Source organism: Melopsittacus undulatus, chromosome 4, assembly GCF_012275295.1.
Source record: "Melopsittacus undulatus isolate bMelUnd1 chromosome 4, bMelUnd1.mat.Z, whole genome shotgun sequence".
Classification (NCBI taxonomy): Eukaryota; Metazoa; Chordata; class Aves; order Psittaciformes; family Psittaculidae; genus Melopsittacus; species Melopsittacus undulatus.
Window position 1 is genome coordinate 98,757,517 of NC_047530.1, and position 11,957 is coordinate 98,769,473.

The 11,957-nt window shown below is 40.3% G+C and overlaps 1 protein-coding gene across 1 annotated transcript; it reads left to right on the forward strand.

The window, feature by feature from the left end:
• The first annotated feature begins 2 nt into the window (after positions 1-2).
• TAF5 (TATA-box binding protein associated factor 5) lies at positions 3-11,442 on the forward strand. The gene is made up of 11 exons (XM_005154547.4): positions 3-535; positions 1,787-2,027; positions 3,026-3,341; positions 3,961-4,124; positions 4,583-4,718; positions 5,241-5,361; positions 6,280-6,409; positions 7,470-7,634; positions 8,487-8,664; positions 8,812-8,989; positions 9,557-11,442. The coding sequence occupies exons 1-11, from the start codon at positions 22-24 to the stop codon at positions 9,772-9,774; spliced, it is 2,361 nt and encodes a 786-aa protein (XP_005154604.2). The 5' UTR covers positions 3-21; the 3' UTR covers positions 9,775-11,442.
• Positions 11,443-11,957: the final 515 nt, after the last annotated feature.

The following is an 11,957-nucleotide window of genomic DNA, read 5'->3' on the forward strand; positions in this document are numbered from 1 at the left end:
GCGAATGGAGGGCGATGCAAGATGGCGGCACTGCATGAGGAGGCGGCGGAGGTGACGGCGGTAAAGCCGGATTCTGAGGCGGGGACGCCGCCGCAGCCCCCCACTGCTCCTCCAGCTGCCGCCGCCGCCGTTCCCGTCGCTCCCCCGGCCGCGGCGGCGGAAGGAGAGGCTGCGGGGAGCGGTGGGGAGGCGGCGCCCCCGAAGCCCGCGGCACCGGGCCCGACCGCCTCCCCGGCGGCACTGGACCGGCAGACGCTCGTGGCTGTGCTGCAGTTCCTGCGGCGTAGCAACCTCCGCGAGTCCGAGGAGATCCTGCGCCGAGAAGCGCGCCTGCTCGGCGATGACCTCGGTTCCGCAGCCCTCAGCCCCACTGGCGCCGGGCTTCAGGGAGTCCCGGGTGGTGATGCGGATTCCATCGGAGGCGAAGCGTTGCTCAGCCGGGTTAGCGCTGCTGCCGCGATAGGAGGCAATGTCGCCACTGTCGCGTCCTCCAGCCCTGCAGTGGCAGCGGTCGCCGCCGTGCCGCCGGGGAAAGGTGGGGCCCGTGACGGGACTGTAGGGTAGCTGCTCCGAATGGAAGGCCGCCCCCTTTGCCGGGACCTCCGGGGACTCGGGGGCTTTTGTGTCTCTCGCAGCCTTGGAGGCTGTCCATGACGTTGGGGTACGAGGGTCAGTGTCAGCTAGTGCTTCCCTTCGGGTGGCCTTCACTTGGGTGGGAAGCAAGAGCCTGTCCCAGCTTTCTGGGGGGACCCCGGATGCGTCATTTTCCCATACAACTCGGGAAGAGATCAGGCGCTCCTGTGGATGGCCCATTGAAACAAGGGACCAAGGACTGGGTTATCTGTCCTATTTGCAAGGAGCAAAGTGAGAGGTGCTTCTCCTTGTCTTTGTGCCCTGCCTCGAGGGGGGATCCCATCTGCTGCAGGCAGCTGAAGTTTTCCTATGTAGTTAGAGGTGATGTTAGAACATCTTAGAAGATGTGGCTGCAGGGGTGTAAACAGGGACCTGGTGTACAGAATATGATTTGAAGAAAGTGCCATAGCGTACTTGGAGAGGAGGCTTTAGACATTTTTGGGGTCCAGTCGGTGGGTACTTGAGACATCCTTTGGATAATTGGAGTCTTAACTATTTTTAATCAAGGTATGCTGTGTGGCACATTTACAGAATACTATAATGAAATTTCAGAAACTTGATATCAAGTTCCAGTGAATGTATAGTATAAAGTCAGCTTGTTCCTACTATAACGTGATAAGGTTGTTTTTGTGTAGAAGACTGAACAGTGAAAATGTTTAATGACTTCTATGGAGAACAGAGCTCTTGGAGCATTAGCAAGTGATAAAAAGTCACTGTACTGTAATGGTTGTGTACTTGGTGAATTATTCACTCAATTAACTTAATTTACTTGTTTACTGGAAGCAAAATTGTAACAGTGGGTATATCTTACAGCCTTAGAAAGTTCCCACTCATTTGAGATTTTATAGGCTTTTTTTGTGGTGTTAATGGCTTCTGCCTTTACACTTTTGATCTTAACTGAGTAAGATACTATAATACCTTATAGGCAACTGTTGGCAGGGAAAGCATGAAGGCTAAAGGTGCCGGGAGATTTGGCTGCTGGACTGTGCTACCATCCTTTCACTTGTATTGTTTAAACTTAATGCTGAACAAGACTTAGTGTCATGTTTTGCTCTGAGTGCCTCTGCTTACAAGTGGAGTTGTTAGCCACTGTATACGTGCTAGCTCTTTCAGGCTGTTTTACAAGCTCTTGTATATGTTAATGCTTTTGCAGTTGGAGGAAGCGTTGTTGTGGAAGATCAGCCAGATGTGAGTGCAGTATTGTCTGCCTACAATCAACAGGGAGACCCGACTCTGTATGAGGAATACTACAGTGGACTAAAACACTTCATTGAGAGTTCTCTGGACTGTCATCGAGCAGAATTGTCTCAGCTGTTTTATCCTCTCTTTGTGCACATGTACTTGGAACTGGTCTACAATCAACATGAGAGTGAAGCAAAGTCTTTTTTTGAAAGGTAATCTGAAGTAATAGTACCATGAATTATAGTAACTGTTCTTAAATCCTTTTCCAATCGTATATCTCAGAAAGATCATGCTTTTGAACTGTTCATGGGCATACTTTGAACCATCTTTATGGTGAACTCATGAACTCTGTGCTGCAAAAGTATCAGTGAAGAGATACTTCTTTAGGGAAAGAGTGTGGGATCATTTTTTAGCACTGGAAAATTTTACTGAGATGCCAAAGTAATGTACGCTATACGTATTGCTAATGTTGTAACGTGTATTGAAATTCTTCAAGTGAGATTAAAGGAATTGATTTGTGGCCAATCTACAATTTTCTGTGCTTTTACTGTGGTTCGCTTCTTTATCACTTAAGAAGAAAATGAAATTTGTTTTCTGGATTCAGGCCAATTCTGAAATATTTCAATCCAAATTGATAACTTTGTCTCCCTCCAATATGGTCAGCAAAAGTGGTGCTGTAAATAGTTAAAATATTCCTTGCCACAACTATTTTATAATATGGTTTGAGTAAAAATGGAAAACTCTAGACATATGTAAGCTATTAGGTAATACAAGTGGAGAGTGAGAAAAATATACACTGTAAAATGTGCATATTCATATAATGAATCAGATATAAATACATTCAAGTAGTCTTGCGTAATAAAAAATTACCTGTACTTTATGATGCCACAAATGAAGGTTTAATTTCTCTAAATAAATGTGTCAGTGTAACTGTTTACTTCAGGCGAGAACCCTTTGGACATATGAAATTGTGAGGTTCCATTTGTGTGTTTTCTTCATCTTGTTTTTTAACTGTTGAAATGCTCTTACTGTATACAGTAAGTCACTTGTGTATCTTCCCCAGGATGCAATTTATTTTGGTGGAAAATAATCTCTTGTAGTCAGTAGCTTCCAAAAGGTCCTTGCATGCATATTTCATGTTAAAGTAATCTAAGGAAGTGTGCACTTAGAAGATAATGTTTTTGTAATAAATCTTAAATTGTTTCAATAGATTTAATGGGGATCAGGAGTGCTATTACCAGGATGACCTGCGTGTGTTATCCAGTTTAACCAAAAAAGAACATATGAAAGGTAATGAGACCATGTTGGATTTCCGAACAAGCAAGTTTGTGCTGCGCATTTCCCGTGACTCTTACCAACTCTTGAAGAGGCATCTTCAGGAAAAGCAGAACAATCAGATCTGGAACATTGTTCAGGAGCATCTTTACATTGATATCTTTGATGGAATGCCTCGCAGTAAACAACAGATAGATGCTATGGTTGGAAGCTTGGCTGGGGAGGCAAAACGAGAGGCTAATAAATCAAAGGTAGGAGGCAAAGATTGTTACACTTTTATAATTGAACTATTTTTTACCTTAGTATAGACTGATAACTGTCTATGTTAAAATCATGAACTGAAGGACGAGAACTGTACAGATACTTGTTGGCAGTATAAAATGTGTCACCTTAGAAGAAACTGTTAAACCCTTTTGAGAGACAATGTTGTATTCAGCCCACTGAACTAAACTCGAACTAACTGATAAATTACTCTGTGGTTTTAAAATGGATACCTGACTATTTGGCTTCCTCTTGTACAACAGATGTAATTCTTACTGTCGGTTGTTACTACAGGGTACGTTTGTGTAGATCTTGAGAGCATAGTACTACAGTACTATATACATAAATTATGTAAACTGTAGGGATTATGCTGTAAGGAAGTGTGAAGAGATGGTGGGAGAACTTACAGTTGTCCAGATCAGTCGCTGAGTAAAACAACAGAATGTGTACTACATTTGTTATGGACTAACCTGTAATGTATGCAATAATATTAAACATAGCACTTTTAAAGTACTTGGACTATTACACTGAAAACTTTTCCCTAAAAAAAATATTTCTCAGTAAGAAAAGCAATTACTGTTTTGTGTTGTGTGTTTTATTGGCTTCCAGGTTTTCTTTGGCTTATTGAAGGAACCAGAGTTTGATGTGCCTTTGGATGATGAAGATGAAGAAGGAGAAAATGAGGAGGGAAAGCCAAAGAAGAAAAAACCTAAAAAAGACAGTGTAGGGTCAAAAAGTAAAAAACAGGACCCTAATGCTCCTCCCCAAAACAGGTACCAAAGGAATGATGTGTAGAGAAGTCCTGTTAAATCCAGTCATGTCATGCCAAACCTACATCACTGTTCACATGACAGTTTTAGCATTTTGGCCATTTCAGCCCTACACAGCTTTAGCCATAAAACTTCTAAGGGAGGTAATGGAAAACTTAGCATATAACCCTCTGTCTTTACCCTTCAAGGCAATCTGAATTTCCCTTGATAATATTTTACTCTGTTATCCACTTATGTTTTCAGGTCATACTCAATTGTTTATCTCGTTCCACTGTCTCTTTGAAAGTCTTAAAGCTAACAGCTCTTTCTTGATCAGTGAATCTACATGGTCTTTCATTTATTCTAATTCTTGTTTTGTATTTGAATATTGAGGTGTAGGGTTGCATGCAAGGGTGTTGCTTTCTGTGTTTTGATTAATGATATGGAAGGTGCTTTTAGTTTGTAAAAATGTGTGCTTGTAGAATTCCTCTGCCTGAACTGAAAGACTCTGACAAGCTAGATAAAGTCATGAATATGAAGGAAGCTGCACGGCGTGTGCGTCTTGGCCCAGATTGTCTCCCCTCCATCTGTTTCTACACATTCCTTAATGCTTACCAGGTTGGTAAAAGAAGTTTGGGCAACTGGGAAAAGGGAATAAAAATTGTAGATGTCTCTTAACAAAGAAAGAAGACTTGGCATCGTTGGCAAGGGTTGTTGGAGTATTTGGAATAAGTGTTGTAAAGTTGATGTTCCAAAACTTTAACAAGTCTCTTTAGAGACTCCTTCAACTATATAATTTCCGTGTTCTTTGGTTTTGCTCTGATTTTACCTGCTTTTGTTTTTCCTGTGTGCCGTGAGTGTATTCTGCAGCATGCAGAAGATGTTTTGCACCAGAATGCTGGATAATAGCACTGTTTTGTTACTATTAGCTCTGCTTCATTCGTGCAGTTCGTACATGCTTCATTCAGTTCTATTTTTAATGGCAAAAGAATTTACACATGTTTATGTCTGTCCTAAAATAGCCCCCTTTTATTTTTGTAAATAAGTAAAGTTAATTTTCTTACTAGTACTTAGGATTTTGTAATATTTGAAATTAATCATGAAAGATACAAACAATATAAAAGGATATTTTGTGTTTAGGGTCTGACTGCAGTGGATATTACAGATGACTCTAGCATGATTGTAGGAGGTTTTGCTGATTCTACTGTCAGAGTGTGGTCTGTGACTCCAAAAAAGCTACGTAGTGTGAAAACAGCAGCAGGTAAGACAGACCATAACAATGAATATGAGAACACATTACTTGCGACAGCTGTGCTTTGCATGAACAGAGAAAGATATCTGTCAGCAGAGCTGTCTTCAGCAGTTAGATGCTTTGACTTTGAAAAAACTGTATGTGCACAGGTATATTGGATCACATATACTACCATTAGAAACATTTGTAAAGGTATGTGAAGTCTGGTTGTGTACACCTGGTGTGAGGTGGTTGGTGCATACAGTTTGGAACCAGCCATCTTGCTTCTGAACTGGATGATAACTACAGGGTGTAGTAGGGTTTAGGTGAACTAAGGGAAAGACTAGAGGTACTCTGGGGGAAATTATAAGACAACTCTGAGAAGGATGGAGGAGAATGTCCTGTAGCTCAAAACCTACACAGATTCAGGCTGCTTTAATCTGCTGTTTATGTAACAATGTGTTGCGGTTGAAGCTAGATACCACACAGACATTTCTCAACCTTGATGTTTAACTGAGATGTGGTCATGATGTTCAGGAAATAGTAGCCTCACAGACTAAAAGTTATTTTGTGTGTAGTGTGCAGCTGTCAAAACATGTCTGTAAAGAACGCTTGTGGCATATTAACTTCCTGGGAAAAAGCATGAAAAATTGGCATCTCTATAAAGAAGATGTTATTGTGTTTGGAGGCTGAGCAATGTATGTATGAAAAATAACACATCAGGATTAATTTATTTTAGCTCAGTTAAGACTAAAGGAGGAGTGATTATTATGTAGAGTGTTATTTTCACCTTTTACAATGGTAAAAAACATTTCAAATGCCATTGCATGTTTCAAACTCACCAATTCCCATGTACTTTTAGAGAGAATACTATTTGTTTTCTGTTTGTGGTGTTTGTCTTTGAACTTCTGACAGTTACTATGATACATGAACTTTGCTATATTGCAGACCTTAGTCTCATCGACAAAGAATCGGACGATGTCTTGGAGAGGATCATGGATGAGAAAACAGCAAGTGAGTTGAAGATTTTATATGGTCACAGTGGACCTGTCTATGGCACCAGCTTCAGTCCTGATAGGTAAAAGAAGTTTACAAGCTAATTAATTTGCTTATCTTGAGTTTAAATTGTATGGTACTGAATGCAAATATGTTCTTAATATGGCTTTCTCCAGATAGTTAAGGCAATTCTTGTTTGTGCAGCTTATAAGAAACTCTGAGTGTAAGTGCTCATTATGCTCAGGTACTGGGCACTGTCAGCTATTGCTGAAATCAACTGGGGCTGAGGATGCCAACACCTTTTTTGAGGTTTAGGACTTCGATGGCAAAATAGACCCATCTTCTTTGCAAACTGTTTAAGTTGGGCTTTAACTAACTGAATTGTAGAGAAGAACAACTATTGCAGTGATTTCACTTACAGTATTGCAAAACATAAAACCAGTTTGAGCAGCATCATTGCACTTCTTCAAGTTTCTCATTTTCTACTGAGACTTTTCAAAATTTAAAAGAGCAGATTTAAAATCATGATGTCATTATGAATGTCTGGACAGTAGAAAGGAAGTTTTAAATGTCTAAAGTTTTGTTTTTGCATGTGTCTAGTCAGGAAACACCCATCACAGAAACACAGCTGAGAAGTGAACTTTGTGTGGAACATGAATATAGAGTTTGGAATTGGGAATGTGAGCATTATATGAATTTTCTTTCAGGGATTCCTGAAATCTTGTTTGGAGTGACATTAAAAGATTTTAGTTTTTTTTTTTCAGTAGCATAGCATAGCAGTTTGCTAGTTATTTTTTTCATATACTGGCATTCCTGAGTCAAAAACAGCTCTGTGTGTTGGGGTTTTATTCATTTGCTTATTTGTGTGGGTTTTTTTGGTTTGTTTTTTTTTTTTTTCCCACAAGCATTGCTGTGTAATCAAAATTAGTCATCAACATCCAATTGTGTCTCTTTTTTGCATAAGGACCTAGGACAGGATTCTGCTTGAATCAGTTGCTTACCCCATCAAAATGCTGATTTATATGTGACATGCTAAACAGGTGCTGCTCAGGTGACATAGACATCTCACAGTGTTTTTGCAAAGGTTATACAGTCTGTGTGCAAGTCTGATATGTAATATGCTATACTTTCTCCTGTGACAGGAACTATCTCTTGTCCTGTTCTGAGGATGGCACTGTCAGATTGTGGAGTCTCCAAACATTCACATGTTTGGTGGGATATAAAGGACACAACTACCCAGTATGGGATACGCAATTCTCTCCTTATGGTTATTACTTTGTGTCAGGAGGACATGACAGAGTGGCTCGGTAAGAAGCTGGATGGGTTTTTACCTGTCTGGGCTGGTTTGTGGTGGATTAACCGTGAAAATGATTACTTGATAAAATGTAGCCTAACCTAATACTGGAAATACTTTTTTATTTCATGTCAGTTAAAATACTGAACAAATGTTTTAATGTAGGTTGTTTTTTCCACACACATCAGATTATCTGACAACTAAAGAGATGGTGTTTCCTTATGTGACTATCTGATTAGAAGTATTCTCTTATGGTTTGCTTAACAACTTGACAGAATATTCTTTATTTTTCCCTTTGGAAAAGTACACTTTTTCAAAACAGATCATGCTAATTCAATAAACTGAACAGTAAGAAACCTTTTTCTTTTTATTCCTCAGTGGTTTGGGTTGGAAGGGACCTTTAAAGGTCTTTTAGTCCAACCTCCCTGCAATGAGCAGGGCCATCTTGAACTAGACCAGGCTGCTCAGAGCCCTGTCCAACTTGATGTTGAATGTTTTGAGAGACGGTGCATCTACCACTTCTCTGGGCAATCTGTTCCAGTGTTTCACCATTCTCATTGTAAAAATTTCCTCCTTTTATCTAGTCTAAGTCTCTTTTAGTTTAAAACCATTACTTATTTTCTTACTGCAACAGGCCTTGATAAAAATTTGTCCCCATCAGTTTTATAAGCCTCCTTTAAGAACTGCTATGAGGTCTCCCCAGAGCCTTCTCCAGTCTGAACAACCCCAACTCTCTCAGCCTGTCTTCCCAGGAGAGATGTTCCATCCCTCTGATGATTTTTGTGGCTCTCCTCTGGACCTGCTCTAAGAGGTGCAGATACTGAACTTCATCAGGATTCTTACTAATAAAAGCTTTTCTTTTCAGTCTGTGGGCAACAGATCACTACCAGCCTTTACGGATATTTGCTGGTCATCTTGCTGACGTGACGTGTACCCGATTCCATCCAAACTCCAATTATGTTGCCACAGGCTCAGCAGACAGGACTGTACGGCTCTGGGATGTTTTGAATGGGAATTGTGTCAGAATATTCACTGGACATAAGGTAAAGGCGTTATCGCTTGCAGTGTGAAAGTGGTTTTATTCTGTGATGAGGTTCTGAAGAGTAGTGTTCAGAATGCCTATGGCTTGACTGACTGAATGTGAGTAGATTTAATTAGCTTGCTTGTTCCCTCTCAAATGCCTGTTTTAGGGACCGATTCATTCACTGGCCTTTTCTCCTAATGGACGATTCCTGGCTACTGGTGCAACAGATGGAAGAGTTCTGCTGTGGGATATTGGGCACGGCTTGATGGTTGGAGAATTGAAAGGGCACACCGACACTGTCTACGCGCTCAGATTCAGTAGAGATGGAGAGATTTTAGCATCAGGTAAAGTTCACTGGAAACAGTGAAGTTTCTGTGTGTTCCATACATCTGAAGAGGAATGGCTGCTTAAATTGTGAAAGACAAAACAGGATCACTTGCTTAGCAAAACCAGTAACTTAAAGCTGCTGGTACAAGGCAAGTTCTTCACTGCAGTGTGAAATATAGTCCCTGCAAAATTCTGCTGTCTTCCCTATATCGAACTGTTATTATGTGACTTAGAATCAAAGACCTGCTGAAATTGGTATCTAGCACACAGGAGGGTCCTGCTTTTTCAGTGCTAGGTTATCTAATCCAAAACCCAGTGTTTTGAGAAAGTAGTTCTTTGTGCTTTAACCCCAGGACACTCAGGTGAGATTACAGAAAAGCTGAAATCCTGGTAACTTTTATATGTGTATGCAGAACATTAGAGGCTTGTGAAAGTCTGTTTCCTTGCAGGGTGAGGGCATAAGTCCACAGTTATGAGAAAACCTGCTTTTTGAGCTTTAACTTTTGTTAACTTTCTCCCCACTAACTTTTTTGTATACCTTGTTTATTAATAAACTTCAAACTATTGCTCATTTTAATTTGTAGGTTCAATGGATAACACAGTTCGCCTGTGGGATTCTGTGAAGGCATTTGAAGATTTAGAAACTGATGACTTCACTACAGCCACTGGACATATAAACTTGCCTGAAAACTCACAGGACTTGTTACTAGGTACATACATGACCAAATCAACCCCGGTTATACACCTCCATTTTACACGCAGAAACTTGCTACTGGCTGCAGGAGCCTACAGTTCACAGTGAATCCGGAAGCTGCAAGACTGTGCCAAGTCACTGCATTCATGACCTCAGGATGTGAGATAAGGAGGAATGTCTTATACAGGTGGATTCCACTAGGAACAAAACTATGTAAACTAATGCAAGCAGCGTTTCTCAGTTCTGCTATTTCATATTTATCCACACTTTGAAAATGCTGGAGATTGACAAGACATTGTGGCTGTAAAAGAAGGAATTGTTCGTGGTGCTTTTGATAAATATATATATACACATATATATGAAAATGGCTGTCTCATCTCAGAGATGGTATTAAGCTCTGCTGGAACTTGGGGAAAGTTAACAGCCTTGTTACGTGTTCTCAAATGATTTTTTTAAAGCACTTAATTTATGGTTAGCAGATGTTTAATCTATCTCAAACACAAGTGAAAATCGTTCAGTTTCAGGAAAGAGGAATGTAGTTTAATTCGCTATAGCCTGGGCTGGGCAACGGGTATGGTGAGAGTATCCTAGCAACAAACAGGGCATTGGAAGAGTAGGTCCTGCAGGCAGAGTCCTGTGGGGGGCCGCTGTAAAAAGGCACGTATGGGGTTTGTGCATCCAAGTACTAAGTCCTGAGAAGATTTCAAACCTCCTGTACTCTTTTGAGTTGCACAGATTTTGTTATTCTTTGAGGTAGCCAATGCTGTGAGACAAGTAACCAGAAGTGCAATGTGAACTTAATTTACCTTCATGCTTTATTGTCTGAAAAACAGGGGAACGGGTGGGGGACCTGAGGCATAACTGAAATACCCGTTATTAAAAAAGTGGACTTAAACCCTTTTACATTGTATTAGATCTAAAAGAACTTTAACAACCTTTATCATTTTTGCGTAAGGTATAATATACCAAAAGGCAAAACTAGCCAAGAAGTCAAAACATTGCAGAGTAAAAGGATTAATCAGTCCAAAGTGGATTATCAGTTTGGTTTTTGAAAGGCCAGCTCATCTGCTGCAGTGACAATTTCCACTCACAAAAACTAATCCAGGAACAGTTTCCTGGACAACCAGTAGAGCTCAGTGCTTTTTTGCTAAGAAAGACTAAAACATGCAAGGCATTGGGAAGAGTACTTCTTGTCTTTGAGCAAAACCCACCACCACCAAAAGACAGGCACACAGTTTGGTGGTGTTATAGGCTTATTTTGTTGGGTTATTTATATCTCTTACAAGCTGTATAGAGGGAAACCCATTTTGTATTCCTCATTACTTTCCAGTAAGGGCTGGGCCACTTGAACAATCTGCTGTCTCTCTAATGAAAATAAAAACAAGACTTGACATTTCCTAGGTAAAGTAAGTGGAGAACTACCTCCCTTTTCATCCTTTCTCTGACTCCAAGTCTTGGAGTATTGTAATGTGTATTATACATTACACATCAAAGCAAAGGGTGGAAAACTCAATAGGAAGCTCACCTGGAAATGTTTTTTAAAGAAAAAGATGTTAAACGTAAATATTATGCTCTCTTTTTTTGTATGTGTAATGGTACCTCCACAAAATTTCCTAGCTCTCAATAGGACCAGTTGGACTTAAGTACAATTGTGGTGAATCAAGTTACCTGAAACAAAGCATGTAGATTGACAGCTTAAAAACACTGCCATATTCTGCCTTTGTATTTTGTACAGTTTTATACTTTTGATACTATAATAAATACTAAAACCACCTAGTTTGTGTCTCTATGTTACAAGAAAGTATTTTCTTCTTTGCTGCAATGGAAGCCAGAACAGTGCTTTTATCTGTGAGCACTCTGCTAAGAGAAACAAAGTAATTCAGAAACAGTTGATGACAAGGTTTATCAGGTAAATCACCTGAGGGTAGATGATAGGTTGTAGCTAATTGGATCTATTACATTGTTACAGCAACCAGTATTCATCTGGAAGGTTGCATACACCAGAGGCCATCTATTAAAACAAAACTCACAGCAGAGAAGGACGACTACATTTAATCAGAAAGCCCAGAATCTACAAATGGCTTAAAAAAATAATACATAAACTAGAGTGAGAGAGCACAGAGACCCATAATTTCTCTCTGCTTTTTTTTTCAAGCAACCATGTCTACCTCTTCCTGCCCTCAGTTTGGGAGTATAGTTGCATTCCTTAGCACCAGCTGTCCCAGTGTCAGCCCTGCTGCTGGCTGCAATCTGAAAAACGTGGTGCCTTATAATCACATTTATACATCAGC

What these genes read in the sequence shown, in the direction of transcription:
- TAF5 (XM_005154547.4), top strand. Translation starts at nt 22, where the DNA reads ATGGCGGCACTGCATGAGGAGGCGGCGGAGGTGACGGCGGTAAAGCCG. An exon ending in AATGCTCCTCCCCAAAACAG is followed by an intron (nt 4,125 to 4,582) that starts GTACCAAAGGAA and finishes GTGTGCTTGTAG; the next exon opens with AATTCCTCTGCCTGAACTGA. An exon ending in ACCAGCTTCAGTCCTGATAG is followed by an intron (nt 6,410 to 7,469) that starts GTAAAAGAAGTT and finishes CTCCTGTGACAG; the next exon opens with GAACTATCTCTTGTCCTGTT.